This window comes from Ostrinia nubilalis, chromosome Z (assembly GCF_963855985.1).
Source record: "Ostrinia nubilalis chromosome Z, ilOstNubi1.1, whole genome shotgun sequence".
In the NCBI taxonomy this organism is placed as follows: domain Eukaryota; kingdom Metazoa; phylum Arthropoda; class Insecta; order Lepidoptera; family Crambidae; genus Ostrinia; species Ostrinia nubilalis.
In genome coordinates this window covers 24,467,743-24,485,364 of record NC_087119.1, presented here as the reverse complement: position 1 = coordinate 24,485,364, position 17,622 = coordinate 24,467,743, and the positions used below count along the sequence as shown (strand labels likewise).

The window sequence follows — 17,622 nt, the reverse complement described above, 5'->3', positions numbered from 1 at the left end:
TGTCAGGTCCTGGCCCCAGAACTACTCCACCAGCAGCGCTTACGTGTAGTACCCACGTGACTGCCGCCTGCTGTTGGTATGTGTCATAGTGCTCACGTTGAACTTGACGCGCCAGGTGCGCCCGCACTCCAGCGGCGTGGTCATGGTGTCAGGTCCTGGCCCCAGAACTACTCCACCAGCAGCGCTTACGTGTAGTACCCACGTGACTGCCGCCTGCTGTTGGTATGTGTCATAGTGCTCACGTTGAACTTGACGCGCCAGGTGCGCCCGCACTCCAGCGGCGTGGTCATGGTGTCCAGGTCCTGGCCCCAGAACTACTCCACCAGCAGCGCTTACGTGTAGTACCCACGTGACTGCCGCCTGCTGTTGGTATGTGTCATAGTGCTCACGTTGAACTTGACGCGCCAGGTGCGCCCGCACTCCAGCGGCGTGGTCATGGTGTCCAGGTCCTGGCCCCAGAACTACTCCACCAGCAGCGCTTACGTGTAGTACCCACGTGACTGCCGCCTGCTGTTGGTATGTGTCATAGTGCTCACGTTGAACTTGACGCGCCAGGTGCGCCCGCACTCCAGCGGCGTGGTCATGGTGTCAGGTCCTGGCCCCAGAACTACTCCACCAGCAGCGCTTACGTGTAGTACCCACGTGACTGCCGCCTGCTGTTGGTATGTGTCATAGTGCTCACGTTGAACTTGACGCGCCAGGTGCGCCCGCACTCCAGCGGCGTGGTCATGGTGTCCAGGTCCTGGCCCCAGAACTACTCCACCAGCAGCGCTTACGTGTAGTACCCACGTGACTGCCGCCTGCTGTTGGTATGTGTCATAGTGCTCACGTTGAACTTGACGCGCCAGGTGCGCCCGCACTCCAGCGGCGTGGTCATGGTGTCCAGGTCCTGGCCCCAGAACTACTCCACCAGCAGCGCTTACGTGTAGTACCCACGTGACTGCCGCCTGCTGTTGGTATGTGTCATAGTGCTCACGTTGAACTTGACGCGCCAGGTGCGCCCGCACTCCAGCGGCGTGGTCATGGTGTCCAGGTCCTGGCCCCAGAACTACTCCACCAGCAGCGCTTACGTGTAGTACCCACGTGACTGCCGCCTGCTGTTGGTATGTGTCATAGTGCTCACGTTGAACTTGACGCGCCAGGTGCGCCCGCACTCCAGCGGCGTGGTCATGGTGTCAGGTCCTGGCCCCAGAACTACTCCACCAGCAGCGCTTACGTGTAGTACCCACGTGACTGCCGCCTGCTGTTGGTATGTGTCATAGTGCTCACGTTGAACTTGACGCGCCAGGTGCGCCCGCACTCCAGCGGCGTGGTCATGGTGTCCAGGTCCTGGCCCCAGAACTACTCCACCAGCAGCGCTTACGTGTAGTACCCACGTGACTGCCGCCTGCTGTTGGTATGTGTCATAGTGCTCACGTTGAACTTGACGCGCCAGGTGCGCCCACACTCCAGCGGCGTGGTCATGGTGTCCAGGTCCTGGCCCCAGAACGCGAAGAACTTCTCCACCCGCAGCGCGCGCGACGCATAGTATCCCACGTGACTGATGCCGTATTTCTCGCCTACCGTCATCAGGCGGTTGTATACGTGAAGGGCGAACTGTGCAATAGAAGCTCTATTTCAATGTCCATAAACCACATAATTGAAATACTAACCTACTTTTGCTATGCTGCGCTATGATAAATAAATAAATAAAAAAACAATGAATTACTTTACTTTAAATTCAAATACTAAAACAAGGAACGCGGCATTGTTTCACGATGCGACACGACATCGCAACGTGTCACGACGCACATCGCGATGTCGTATCGTGTTTATGTGTAGGAGTCCTTATACATTATGGAAAAGGAAAACGAAACAACCATAATCGCAATATAATTTTAATTGAAATAAAACCATTTACTTAAAGTTTTTGGCAATTTATTTGACAGTATACAGTGTTATAAAACACCAGCAACCTCGCAGGGCTAATCATAATATACAACAACGTGTTTTGACATAATAGGTACGTAAAAAATATTTAAGTTTTTATTGTACTCTCGTGTCATTTTAAGTCTATGTCTCATTCATTAACAATAGAACGCCGCCCCGTCTACCTATTCTTAGTTTGTTTGTAAGGCTGGGTTGCACCATCCTACTTTAACTTTGACAAACCTCAAAAATCTTTCAAACTCCATACAAAAAGCACCGGTTATCGTCAAGTTACGGTCGAAGTTAGGTGGTGCAACTCAGCCTAACTGTCCTCACAACAGCTCTGGTTCTGACTCAATCATCGATGACTTCTTCCTCGCAAAATTCATATCAATTTAGTCTCCCTTCTCCGCCATTTAATTCTGAAAAAACATTTTTAAAACTCGAAATTTAATAATATTAATCCATTAAAACAAGAAAAATATAAAATAAACTTACTTGTGTCATAATGAGATTGTATGGAAACACCATGGGAAGCGAAAAGAATATGGCCTATGAATATTGAATCGCTTTGGATAAAGATTTACCGTGCTGGGAGCAAACATTTTATTTATTCAAAAGTGCCCCCCCCTGCCACTGCAGAACTGGCAAAATTGATACTAAAACCGGGGTCGTCGGATACAAAGAAATCTTATTATAATACAGTTAGCAAAATTCACCAGACAGATATATTTTAAGTTTCAGTTGCAAACGGCTAAATATTCTCGTTCAACTGAAATCTCGAGCATTTTAGAATAGTGCTAATTACGGAAATAACTTTATAACCTTTTGAATCCCACAGTGCTCGTTCGTTCCAGTTAGGGCCTCCTGGTAATAGTGGTCCATTTCTGGAATTTGATACTGGCAAGATGACAGCTTAAAAATGTAAATATCATATAGGATGCAATCCTGTCCTTCGTTGGTTGAGTTGAGAGGAAAAATCTGAGCATTTGCAAACATACAAGTAATAGGCTAGTTTCCTAAAAAATTTTTTTTAGTCCGTCAATTTTAATTACAAAAAATATTGGACACCTACATTTTTAATTGTCAATTTAACAAATAATCACAAAGTTACAGTGTGTTGAAGTTCCGCGCGATGTCACAAAGTGCTGCGCTTTTAAGCACTCATTGACGTCACGGGCCTTGGCACGCTTTATCTCTTTACATTTTCAGTGTCGAGTATTTTTTGATAAGCTAACTGACGGACTAATTAAAACTCTTGCTTTTTTACCCAGGAAACATCCCTATTCTATCGGTGTTTTCTTACCGATACTGCAAATTAACTTACCTCATTTGGAATATACAGCACGTATCCAAGTTCGCCAGTGTGCGTCAGATTCATCGCACGTATTCCGTTAGCGAGCCCGACGTCTAGTTCCTTGAACGTGAAGAATGGGAAGTTCGACGGGGACAAGTCGACGTCAGTCAACTCCGAGAGCAGTGTCCTGGTGAACGGACCCATGACGCAGATTGCTGTGTACATGGATGTGACGTCAGAGAGCGTCACCGAGCCGTCCCGTGGCAGGTGACGTTTCAGCCACACTTTGCAGCGTGTCTGCTGGATGGTCGGCGCGATCATCATGTAGCTGGAATGGAGAAAGAATGTAGAGAGTTAGGGTGTCTGATGCCCGACTATTATAGTCACTTTATATTAGGGATTGATGGTAAAAACGGGCTGAGTTTCTCACGGCAGGATCTATCGTTTGTATACTTAACAGTTGGCACCCCTGGCGATTGACAGGACCTTACTCTACAGTGGCGCCATCTTGATGAGTGCAAATGCGATAGTCCTCCTACCACTTTAGCGCTCACAAGTCGGCGCCACTGTCTTCGCTACTAGCAAGTGACAGGACCTTACTCTACAGTGGCGCCAACTGGTGAGCTCTAAAACGATAGCCCTCATTGAGCTAAAGGGGTCGGAACTACTAGCTGCATCATAGGGTGAATGAGATATATTGTTGTTTTATGTCTACAATCGAAGAAATGCTTGGCTAGTACACGTGTTAAGTTTAACACGCATTCCTTGCCATTGTTTTAGCCGTTTAGTTCTGGCATTGTGGAATAGGAGCACCCCCACGTAAGAGGCGACTAAGAGAGAAATATGACAACACGAGGCTTCCCTAACTCGTCTGTCCAATGTGAGAATTGCAGGCAGAATTTTCCATTTGCCTCTGGTAAATTAGAAAAGGTCTACCTCCTGCATCGGAAACTAAATGACCCAATAATGATGCTTTGCATTGGAGGGAAGTCGAACCTTAACTTCGAACTCCTCCTATGTTCTTCTGATTAATTTCAATTTCAAATGACAGTTTAACTTTCCCCTTGAACTTCACTGGTTGGGTTTTTACTGGCGGTCAAGCTGTAGATCCTGGCTACAAAGGAGTTGCGGCGGTGGGGACGAGAGGTGAGAATAGTTCCGATGTTGTAAACTTCATAGTGGTACCAGGCCTGTTCATCTTCGCGAGTTTACATCGAAAACAAAACAAGCGCGATAGCACCTCACAGGATTACTATTCGACAAGGCTTCACATACGAGTGAGCATTGATTTGATTCATGATAATTCATGCATAATCATGTATTTCCTAAGCCATTTTCCGCATTTTGGATTGGCACCTCACGTCACACATCATTTACCGAAGTCAGCCCTATGGCTTCGGCGCAGTACCGATCACTGAAGTTTGTCAACAAAATGGTGCTCGACTCTTGAGACAAGCTAAATTACACCATATTGTTACTGACATTGAGCATATATTTTTTTAAATACCTTCACGAAGTAAACCTTCTGTACGTAGTACCAGGCCTGTTCATCTCCGCGAGTTCACATCGAAAACAAAACACGCACGATAGCCCACCTACAGGAGGCGATTCGACAAGGCGTCACATACGAGATACGAGCGAGCATTGACACACGCACGCGTACTCTTGTATTATGGAAAAAAATAAAAAAATACTGTGTAAAAAATACTGTGCAGTATTTAACTGCCTAAATAATAATAAAAACACACAATGTACTTTTTTAAGTTGCCTGAAGACACTGAGAGGTAAATAAGTGGTTATTATTATTCATGATAATTCATGCAAATTCATGTATTTCTTCCGACATTTTCCGCGATTTGGCACTTCACGTCACACATTAGTTTGCCGAAGTTCGCCGAGCCAGCTATTGTCAATTATTATAGGTGTCAAACAGGATAGGGTCTTTGCGCTGGTTTTCGTCCAACTATCGGAGTTGCCAACTTTGTGATCTTAAAATACCCTTACATAAATGTATCATATTATTTTATGTCGTTCGAGTGCTCATAAAGGCAGTCAACTAAAGTCCATACTGCAACGCACACACAATCCGCACCGTAACGTAAACGCCTTGCCTCGCCGATGACAGCGCGCGAAGGGCAATGACAGCTCGCAAAACACTGACGTATATCAATGTCTCATGGACTTGGCGTAACTTTAAAATAAACGTACTCGGTACATTACGCACACACTTACACGCATTATAAATACATACACGATTTAAGAAAACAACATGGCCGCAATATAGGCAATCAGCTGACAGGTATTTGTGTGTGTGTGTGTGTGCGTGTAGTTGTCAGCTGATTGCCTATAAATATGTTGTTTTCTTAAATCTTGTATGTAGGTACCTACTCGGCACAAGTCAGGTAGTTAGTGACGTCACATGAAAATGTTGCCAGAATGAGTACTGACCAAACATTATCTATTTCTTTTTTTTTATACATCACCAGGGGTAAGTTAGAAAGAGATAAACAGCTGTTTGTCATTAATTTGTCGAATTTTTGTATAGATCTATATTTCCTCTCCACTATTACCTCCATGTCACAAAAGGCGATACGTTGTTGATCCCTTTCCGAGTTGATTTGCCTGCTATATGACCTGAGCTATGCTTTAAAAAAATGACCCTTAGTCATCTAAGATTTAATTTTGTATGAAGAAGTTTAATAAACACTTAAAATTGTGTTTATAATGCTATCAATTAGACATACGTGCCAAAAACTTTTCCTGTCAGCACGTTTTTTTTCTAGCGCGATGATTTCTGCAATGTACCGGTGACCGGTGTATGGCCGCGCATTTACGTAATTTTTTGGAACTCACTACTTTTTAAATGGGTAGTATTTAAACGAGTGACTGTAAATTTATGTTGTAAGTGTCAAAAATAATTAATGTGGGCTAAAGAATTACTAAGTGAGCGACTGAGTGCGAGTGACGAAAAATCAAAAGAACAGCAACTTGCAAAAAAAAATTGAGTTCCTTAAAATACAAAATGAGAAGCTTCATAATATTTGAGCGACCTAATATTTGATTGAGTGTCAACGTTAGGTCCTGCATTTTTTTCAATATTTGGCAAATGCTTTTTTTATACTGAGCGGTATTTTTAACTTTAATGAAGTGTTTCGAATGCAAAAACTACGTTGAAAAATACTATTATGAGCAGCGTATTATGAGCCTACATTTAAATAAAAAATGATCTTATGAAATAGATATTTGACGGAACACTATTCTAGTAGCGAAAAAAATAAAACATTAAAATTTAAGGGTAGGTAATCAAATGAAACAATGTATTACGAAAAATGAAATAAATTTGAATTTTCTTAAATCGAATCAACAAAAAAAAAAAAAAAATAAATAAAATAAGTCGCTTCTGTCAACCCAAAAAAAAGTAATCTTAATAATAAGGTTCATTGGTACCTATGAGGATTGAGGAGCTCTACCTACTCATTGTCACTGTATGATAAGTGCTGGCTTGGACTTAGCGGGCCGGCCTCGTTTTCTTTTTTGTCCAATAGGTATCAGTTTTGCTTCCAGTGGCGGTGTTGTTAGTTTGAGCCGAATTGCTAGACCCAAAACGTGTTTGCATACATATTTTGTTAAAAATTCGGGACAGTCGCCCCGCCCCCATTCGAATTCGCGCGCTGTAACAATCTGTAGTTTTCATTAATAAAGCGTATCAAAATAAAAAACATGAGACCTCAAATATAATATCAGTAACCAATAATCATTAATAAAGCAGCTCACAAAATTTTGCTTAGAATTAATTTTTTTGTAGTTCGTTCAGTAAAACCTCAATTAGAAAAATCTAATGTATCTTCATATTAAAGTTGCCCTCTCTGTATTTCTAGTCGCTCACTTAGTAATTTAGTCGCCCGGATAGTATTTTTATGTCTGAAATGTAATAATTAAAACCCACATTTTGTAAGCTCGTTCTGGATTTTATTATTGATCAATATTCGTCGTTAGTTTAGTAAATTTTTCGCTTACTCAAATTCATACCGCTCAAGGTATTAAAACAGTATGCCATCATCAGTCGCAAAGTTTTTTTTTAGTCGCTCGTTTTATAATTCCCCTTTTTAAATTACATTTTCATTTAGGTAGAACTGTTGCTTAGGCATTATAGATTGCAACAAAACTAGCGCGGGATGGCTACTGCCTTCTGTGAATACAATACTTTGTATTCAAATTTTACGCATGTGTTTATGGCAGCTCAGTGAAATGGACGAAAACCGAAGTTAGATAGAAAACCAGCACAATGACCCTACTTTCAAAAATTAATATTGCGATTTTATAAATCACTTAAACAACTTTATATTAATTTGCGGTACGAAGTACGCCGGGACAGCTCGTAAAACAAATTCATTATTTTCATATTACTAATTTATCAACTTTGTTCATTGTTAGTTCATTAGTTGTTCGTTTTTCGTTTGGGTTAGACCAAGAGCCGAATGCAAAAAATAAATGTTACTTAATTATATTAATCCTACAAAAAACGGACGGACGTGTGCAAGTCTAATAGCCATATACTTGGTTAACTCATTTTAAAAAGTGCACAAAAACGTTCTATGTTTTCATTTCGTATGCGATGCTACTTAGGTATAGTAGATTTTTTAATTTTATGTTTGAAAGCTTTTCAGCGTATTTTTTTTAATAATGAATTTCAATTTAATACCTCTACGCGTACATGAGGAAATAAGTAGAAACTTTAAATTTTTTTCAAAAATATTTAAAAAAATCTGCTTACAAGATCTCGTTCAAACCAATTTTCGTTGGAAGTTTTCATGATGTACAATGTATGTACAGTCGCAGAATGAAAAGGTTCGTCACCTTAGTGTCGGTTTTCGCTTGCACTAGGTACTGTAAGAGTCAAACCTGCCAACATAACAGTGCAAGAAACAGTGCTGCTAACATGTAAATAAATATGACGTTTGCTAACGAATAAGGTTTTGCTTGTTTATTTTTCTATCCCATTAGTGCAATGCAATGATGACATTGACCAATTGACAATAGTTTTTTTTTCTATTAAAGAAATAATAATGGCAGGTTGAACCAACAAGAAGGTTTTAGTTTATCAATCATAATAATCTTCTTGACAAGATAAATCGTCAAACAACTTTGATCTGAATAATTTTGAACATTACTGACGAACAGTTAAAGATTATTTTCTCTAACTCGAGATTATTCTGTAACATAGTTTCAAAAGGTAATATGTGCTCGCGATTCGTTGAAGGAATCAATTTGAAAACTGACGAACCTTTTCATTCCGTGACTGTACATACATATAAAATGATGTTAGAAACCTTAATATCATTTTTAAAGACCTATCCATAGATACCCCACACGTATGGGTTTAATGAAAACCAAAATGTATTGCTTTTTTCTATATTAATTTGTGTGAAAATCTTAATGCTGTTCACAGAATACATCTACATACCAAGTTTCATCAGTATTTTTCTTATAGTTTCGGAAAAAAATGGCTGTTTCATACGGACGGACAGACAGACTATATGACGAATCTATAAGGGTTCCGTTTTTGCCATTTGGCTACGGAACCCTAAATACCGTATCAAAATCTGTTGCATAGTTTTAAAGATCTAAGCATACATAGGGACAGACAGACAGGAAAGCGACTTTTTTTTATAATTATTACGTAGTGATGATGGGCATATAGACCAAATAAAGACATTTTGATTTAAGGGGGGGACATCGTAAGAGCCATTCACATTTTTATCAGAAAGTTAATAAATTAATATACTTAGGTTTTTGAAATCTAAAACAGCCAGGAAATCAAAGAGGCAAACATGATACCTTTGTGATTTTATAGGAATTTTATTGTAAAACACGGTCATATTAAACTTTTATAAAAATATCCAGAGGTAAATGTTTTTTTTTTTTCGAGAAAAATTTTTTCTAATCGTGTTTTCGAAAATATCATCCCATCACACATACGTTCTGTAATACATAATATTGAAAACAGTGCGAAATATCGTCAATTGCAGTTTTCACATACTAAGGGCCCATAATGAAATTAGTATAATGTTTGTTTATGTAATAAAATTTTGTTTGAAATACCTACTGAATTGAATTTTTATTTCTTACTAGCTTTTTGGCTTCGCCTACGTGAAATAAATTGTCACAGTTATGTGTGTTATAAAATATTTAGGTGCTAGCTCTTACACTATAAACTGGCGGCCGCATGTAGCTGCGCGTTGCCGCGAAGAGCAGTGAATGCAAGTGTGGTGCGCTAGATGGCGACACAGTAGCTTCTTGTAGCAGTCAGCCCTATGGCATCAAGACAGTACCGATCACTGACGTATGTCAACAAAACGGTGCTCGACTCTTAAGACAAGCTAAATTCCACCATATTGTTGATGACATTGAGCATACATTTTTTTGAATACCTTCGCGAAGAAAAACTTCTGTACGTAGTACTTATTATTATTCTGTGGTAGTACTTATTAATATTCTGTGGTGGTACTTACTGGTTCTCCGATATCCTGGCCAGACTGCAGTCGTTCTCGTACCCGCCGCGTTCGTTCTGCATCCCGGTGTGGATGATGCTGCCTGGAGCTACATCCACGTCGTTGGAGCACAGGTATTGGAGAAGGTCCACCACTTCGCGCCCTTTGGACTGAAAGGTTAGGTGTAAGGCCGCTTGTAAGCACCCATTTTTTTTACCGAACAACGGCCCGATTATGAGGACAATTCCGTTGTGCCATGATCATATTTTTTGTTCCGGTCTCCCGCTATAAAGTTAAGCAATGACCACAACCTCTATTCATACTGACCACAGATCACTAAAACTAAAGGGAGATGTGACAAGGGGGCGTGGCCAGTCGCATTGCTCGCGACAGCAGAAGCAGAAGTATTGTTTTTATTTTTATTACTTTGCGTGTGTGAAATTCTAACGCGACACTGGGTTTCGAACTCGGCGCATTGGTTGGCATCTCTCTAGATCTATGATACTGACTAACCTGTAAGTCGATCTTGGTGAAGGACGAGTAGTCCGCCAGTCCCACAGCCTCCCTACACGCCCAGTACTCCCTCTGAACAGTGTCGAACCAGTGCGGCTTGCCGAACGTCTTGGTGTACGCTATCTTGAACGGGCGCGGGGATTGGGGCTCGCTCGTCGTGTCTGGTGTAGGATAATTGCTTTTAGTTTCTAATTACCGCTTGATACACTTCACTTGGATGTATATACAAGATGGTGGAGAGCACAATAGCTCCACATAAAAGATGTCCTCGTGGTCAAAAGATGGGTCTGCAACCGTGAACAAACTGGGCATAGGCGGAAATCGGGTCAAGGTCGCTACAGGATCGCTACACCGGTACTTCCTCTATGCTCAGAGAGATGGACATTCGTGGTTATTTTAGTGGGTAGGCTCTTCTGGCGGGGAGAGCCCCACACAACTCGTCGCCATGACCACAGCGGCGGGTGTGCAATTTAATGCATTTTTTCCACGTAAAAAAAAAGAGGATAGGTATAAGTATCTTTTTCAACAGAGAACTGTCATGTTTCGTAAATGAAAACGTTAACGTGTGGGGTACAAGATTTGACCAACGTGTTTTAGCATACCGCTTAAATAAGACGAGTGCTCAAAGCTCAGGATTGGTCATTGGCATTGCAGAAATCCATAGTGGAGGCCTTTGCCTTTGCTGACGTCTTTTATCTGGTCTCCGCTATATTTTTAAATTAAATAAAACGAATGCGGGAAGCGCAGCATTGCTCTTTGTCGAAATCCTTAGCGAAGGCTTTTGTCCAGCAATGGACGTTTTTTACCTGATGGTTTGAATGAGGGCAGCGCAGGATTGCTTATTGTGAAAATCCTTAGTGGAGGCCTTTAACCTGATGGGCTCCACCATATTTGGATTGGTCTTTGTGGAAATCCTTAGCAAATACCTTTGTCCAGCAGTAGACGTATTTTACCTGATGGTGTCCACCATATTTGGATTGCTTATTGTGGAAATCTTTAGTGGAAACCTTTGTCCAGCAATGGGCGTCTTTTACCTTATAGTCTCCACCACATTTTAACTGAAATAATATTAATGCCTGCAGTATTGCTTTTTGTGGAAATCCTTAGCGAAGGATTTTGTCCAGCAGTAGAAGCTTAGACCATCGTCTAAACAATGTGTTTAACTCAATTAAGACGAATGCGGGAAGTTCTGGTTTGCTTGTTAAGTTGTTATGCGAATCCTTATGGATGGCCTTTGTGTAGTAGTGGACGTCTTTTACCTGATGGTCGCCACCATATTTTGAACTTAACACAAATGCGAGAAGGGCCATTGTGGAAATGCAAGGGAGACCTTTGTCCAACAGTAGACATCTTTTACCTGATATTCTCCGCCATTTTTTGAAATTAATTAGGATGGATACGCCATGCCCGATCAATGTGGAAATCCTTAGGTGAGGCCTTTTCCAGCAGTAGACATCTTTTACCTGATATTCTCCGCCATTTTTTTAAATTAATTAGGATGGATACGCCATGCCCGATCAATGTGGAAATCCTTAGGTGAGGCCTTTTCCAGCAGTAGACATCTTTTACCTGATATTCTCCGCCATTTTTTTTAATTAATTAGGATGGATACGCCATGCCGGATCAATGTGGAAATCCTTAGGTGAGGCCTTTTACAGTAGTGGACGTCTTTTACCTAATGGTCGCCACCATATTTTGAACTTAACACAAATGCTAGAAGGGCCATTGTGGAAATGCAAGAGAGACCTTTGTCCAACAGTGGACGTCTTTTACCTGACATTCTCCGTCATTATTTGAAATTAATTAGGATGGATGCGCCATGCCGGATCCATGTGGAAATCCTTAGGTGAAGCCTTTTCCAGTAGCGGAAGTTTTTTATCTGATGGTCTCCAGCATATTGTTGACTTACTTAATTCAAATGGATGCGGGCAGCGCAGGGCGGATCTACGAGTTAAAGGTTGAAACATACCAAAGTTTAATACGTCTGTCCACTCACCTACAGTTTCGAACCAAGTGGGTCTTTCATACCCCATCACTTGGCCGAAGACAGCGCCATTGTCCCGGAGCGTCGGGTAGATCGGGGACAAGCGTAGGTTGCGACCGGTCTCGAACTCGGGAAAAGGGTACGGCAGGCCATAGTGGACACCTGCATAACAATAGAGTACACTGGACTATAAGATCTATCTTGGCAGTGTTGAGGTTTATATTCAAAAAGTTTATCAGTATTTGTTTTGTGATCATTAAGGTCAGAATAATATAGCATGGACATCATTTAAATAACAGCCGTCGTCATAAACACAAACCGTGAAACATGTTAAGTGAATGTATTGATCTATGAAATCTCTATAAGCCTAGGCGCAAACCACCGATTTTTAGTCGGCCGAAAATTGGGCCTGATTCTAATTTGTATGAAGAATCAATCGGTGTAATGTGCGCACTTCCATACATGCCCATACTGATTAACTGCCCGACTAAACTATCAAAAAATCGGTGGTCTGCGCCTAGCCTTAAAGAAGCTCACATTTACTTTCAATTTTAAACTCTGTAAACAACATGGTGCGTACACCTTACAGAAGCTACGTAGTACTCAACTAGTCAAAAGCACCAAAGGGCAAATATAAATCAGGAAAGGGGTGCTCTTTGAGAACAAAAAGTAACAAGTCTGATGCCTCTCAAAGGAAACTCAAAACGAGCTTAATGTGTGTGTTATACAATTAATTAACATCACTCAAAGTTCCTTTGATAAAATAACAAAGGGGCGTTTACTTGACCGGTACATAATGGAAAAGCAAGCGAGAAGAACAACTTGACTAAACGAACTTGAGATGTGAAGCACCTCATAATAAACAATGTTCTCTTGCTACACTTTGTTAATTATAGAAAAATAGTAAACAATACTAGCTAGTTAAAGTTAAGTTCACCCTTTAATAAGAACAATGAATTTTTCTATTCCTATTCGAAAACATTAACACTAAACTAGTACTTAAGTTTGGTTAGTACTAATGGTTGAATAATGAGTGACGACGCAAAAACGAACGAAGTCCAGTGCGAAGGCAGTCGCTTAACCCCACCCCCCATGGATGGCAGCGATGACGCACATTTCGCAGTTATCTGCAACTTCACACTAGTTGCTTATATTTCGTCCAACGCACGACAGATGGCGCTAACACAAGATAATGGCCTAGAACAGCCTCGTACATAGTAACCCGCTCAAATGTTGCCATACTACCAGAAAGAAACTACCAAACTTTTGGGAATTTCACACTCGCAATAAATTGGTCGACATGGCTCAGAAGCCATCTTGGATACCGAACTGTCACACTTTAAAATCACTCCTGAAATCCCAACATGACTGCGCAGCAATTACACTTTCCATTGTACACGCCGTTTAAAACCTGGCAACACTAACCGATTGTAACAAAGTCCGCCGAAAACCGCAGCCATCTTGCTTGTTTATGGATGGGTCCAAAAAGTTTCGTAAAGCTCCCATCTTTTAACGTAAGTAATTGTAGCACAAAGTGAGTGACGACGCAAAACGAACGAAATCCAGTGCGAAGGCAGTCGCTTATCCCACCCCCTATGGATGCGATCGATGACAGACATCACATATCGCTGTTATGTCCAACTTCACACTACTTCACTTCACTTCACATGCACGAGCCTGGTACATTGTTGAAACCCGGTCCAATGTTGCCATATTACTAGAAAGAAACAACTAAACTTTCAAGAATTTCATACTCGCAACAAATTGGCCGATATGGCTCAGGTTCCATCTTGAATTGCGTCACTCTTTAAAATCACTCTCTGAAATCCCAACATGACTGCGCATCATTTTTTACCCGACTGCGCGAGAAGGAGGGTTATGTTTTGACACCCTGCCGCTTACAACATGGCAACACTAACTGACTATCGATACTGAAAACCGCCGACATCTTGTTGATGGGTTCAACAAGTTTCATAAAGCTTCGTATTTATACACTTATTTGGTTTGATATTACACAAAGTAACTAACTTAAACTACTAAATAACTAAATTTTCAAAAGTATGCGCCACGATGACAAAGATTCTATAAATACAGCGATAAGTTCTGTACCTACAAAATCCATCACCCTATCTTTAATTAGTAGGGTATTTAAAAAGGGTTGAATCTAGCTCGTTACAAAAGTACTAAGGCCACCCCTGGATCTGGTTGAACAAAGGGGCCATACTGAACGTATCTGTACATATGAATATGGCTCAAAATGTATACTTTAGAAAAGTAGACGTAGCTATAGGAACTTACCTCTGCCGTTTCTTCAACTTGTTGCTCCGTATAGACATGTGCTCTATAAAATAAACTACTTGCGAGCGATCGCCGCCGGTCCGCAGCTCGAAATGGCCGAGATCCTCTCCCAGACACAACACAAAGGACAGGTGCGGGGGAAATCAATACGCATCCCTTCCAATTAGGGTTGCCAGGTGTCCGGCTTTATCTGGACATGTTTGGCTTTTTAGGGACTTGTCCGGCCAAAAATTCTCTTGTCCGGCCTGTCCGGCTTTTTATGTGGCTGCCGCGCCAGTCGAACCACACATGCGCGTATTCGAAGATGATATGCCATGTCACGTGCAATTAGTATCATAGCTCACTCATGAGCTATGATACTAATTGCACGTGACATGGCAAAAAAAAGTCGTGTCCGGCTTTTAGGGTATAATGTCCGGCCAAATTAAGCACCGAGTCCGGCTTCTGTGTTTTTGGAACTGGCAACCCTACTTCCAATTGCAGGATGCACTTTACGCAGTCGCAACGTCCCGATCGTTGTAATAAACACATGCATAAATCTAGGTTATCGAGTGTGCGCAATTGGCCGAATCCATAACTAGGTACGGGAGTAGCTAAACTGTTCGACAACATCATCAGCCATCTTGGTTAGATTTTGATAAAAACTTAAAACTTCATTGTCATCTTAGTAAAACATCTTTATAATGCCTGTATGCCTCATATATTACACCTATTCCTATTACCACACTAGCGGCCGCCCGCGACTTCGTACGCGTGGATTCCGTTTTACCCTTACGTCTTAGTGAGCCCCTACGTTCTAAATCTAAAAGGAACCCCCATGCTTTGAGACTTCTAGCACTTGTAGTTTCTGAGATTTCGTGATGAGTCAGTCAGAATATCAGTGACCTTTCGCTTTTATAGATATAGGTTTCGTGGGTTCTACCACTTCACTGAACACAAAACGCTTGGCTTTGTAAGTCCCGAGAGTAACGAACTGTCTTTATTGTGAAAAGATAGCGATCTAGATACAACATCATTAGAAATAGATGTAAGCGGGATTGAATTGAGCATGTCACTTTATTTTTTCCAAATATTACAACACTTTCACAAGATAAACATGGTGTTCAACACTCGTAAAAAGGGTAATAACAACTCTCCGTATTTTATCGTACGTTCGTTCGTTTCAGCCGAAGTAATTTTTATTATTATTAAAATGTAGGGGAATGTGTGTGCTTTTAAGATTTTATTATTTATAATAATAAATTTTACAAAATCGATTTTCCTGGGTGGTTTTGAACCTACGATATTTCGCTTTCTGGGCTGCTGCTCTAAGGCACTGAACTGCGGAAACGTTGGTTAACCTGTTGCAAATTTTTGGCCAGATTTTCCGCTGTAAGGAAGCGTTCTTATTTCCTCAATGTAGATAGTAACTTCAAAATAGTGCGATGTTGTAACAAAACTTGTCACCTTGTATGGTCGTATTAAATTTGAAACATGTTTTTTTCTGCTTTTTCCTAGATATCAGGAAACTGAAACACTGAAAAACTTATACAAATTATTTTCTCTTTCTGCAATCAGGATGCTTGTGAGAATTCTAGCACTGAAATAAGTACACAAAAACATGGTCCTGCAATAAAAATACTGCTGCTGTAGTCTAAGAGAAGAGGCACTAGGTCCAACTGTGTAGCCCTTCACGATTTTCCTGGAATGTTACTTATTGTTGGTATAGGGGCAGCTATATCCGCAGCACTTACCTGGCACCTCCTTGACTCGGTCTCTGATGAACCGCTTGTTATGTAGCCTCAAGAACTTGTTGATTACCAGCTTGTACATAGCGTAATTCGTGTAACCCTTCATTTTCTGTCAGGAGTGTTACTTAGACTAAGGACGCTATATGCACAGCACTTAACGGTTTAAGAACTTTATTTCTCAAAAGAATTAACAATCATTCACTTCCTCCTCCTGAAACAGACCTGGGAGACTAAAATAGAAAGACGGGTCTTAAAACGACATTTAAGATTGAGTTACATTATGTACTCACGGCTTGACGAAAATGGAAATGCAATTGAAATGGAACGCGAAAGTTTAAAAATCTTTTATAACTTACCTGGCACCTCCTTAACCCGGTCTCTGAGGAATCGCTTGTCGTTGTGGAGGCCCAGGAACCGGTTAATTGGACATTCTCGTGTACATACCATACTTCATGTAGCCCTTTCTATCAAGAGCGACATGTACTTCATAAAGCACTTCACGGTCTGTCAAGAGTGTTACTTAGTCTAGAAGCAAAACTTACCTGGCACCTCCTTTACCCGGTCTCTGAGGAATCGCTTGTTGTTGTGAAGGCCCAGGAACCGGTTGATGTCTAACTCGTACATGTCGTACTTCGTGTAGCCCTTTCTATCAAGAGCGACGTCATGTACTTCATAAAGCACTTCACGGTCTGTCAAGAGTGTCACTTAGTCTAGAAGCAAAATTTACCTGGCACCTCCTTAACCCGGTCTCTGAGGAATCGCTTGTTGTTGTGAAGGCCCAGGAACCGGTTGATGTCTAACTCGTACATGTCGTACTTCGTGTAGCCGTCGACTATTTCGTCCACGGTCGCCTCCGCCACGCCGCCGGCGGCTGAAATGCCGACCGTCTTCATTCCGGCGGCGACGTGGTAGTTGAACATCTGAGTGAAGAACAAACACCTTCGTAATATTGACTAGGGCAACTAAACCTAAATTACATTCTACAGATGTGAATCAGTGAATGCCCCTTCAGGAATATTTTCGGCCAGCAAAGGTACTACACAAAGTACAAATTACGTTTTTAATGTGTTCAACCAGTCACATAATTTCAAAATGAGAGAGCATAGTACTGAATAAATACACGGCTGTGATTTCGCTACCATAAAGATTTTTAAGTAGAAATAAACCATATACACAGAAACTGCCAGAAATTAAGCGCTAAGTGTACGCCTTACTTAAATATAAAAAATATTTATGTACAGTAATAAACACACTTATTAATTAAATATATCTTCTCCAAAACAGTGAAATGACAATTTATTTACTTAGCAAGTACAAGCTATTATGGTAAAATTAATATGACTGCCAGTTTGATCTACAATTTACATCATCAAAACCGATTTAAGTTTTTTTAAGCTACTA

General features: G+C 41.2%; 1 protein-coding gene across 2 annotated transcripts in view; it reads right to left on the bottom strand.

The window, feature by feature from the left end:
* LOC135087093 (pyruvate dehydrogenase phosphatase regulatory subunit, mitochondrial) overlaps window positions 1–17,622 on the bottom strand; it is a 46,025-nt gene that overhangs the window by 9,855 nt on the left and 18,548 nt on the right. For both annotated transcript variants that reach the window (XM_063981934.1, XM_063981935.1), the window contains 6 exons: window positions 16,949–17,141; window positions 12,206–12,355; window positions 10,210–10,370; window positions 9,718–9,866; window positions 3,236–3,533; window positions 1,417–1,596 (listed from right to left, as the gene is read on the bottom strand). In XM_063981934.1, coding sequence (XP_063838004.1) covers window positions 1,417–1,596; window positions 3,236–3,533; window positions 9,718–9,866; window positions 10,210–10,370; window positions 12,206–12,355; window positions 16,949–17,141 — 1,131 coding nt within the window. The remainder of the gene's footprint in view (window positions 1–1,416; window positions 1,597–3,235; window positions 3,534–9,717; window positions 9,867–10,209; window positions 10,371–12,205; window positions 12,356–16,948; window positions 17,142–17,622) is intronic.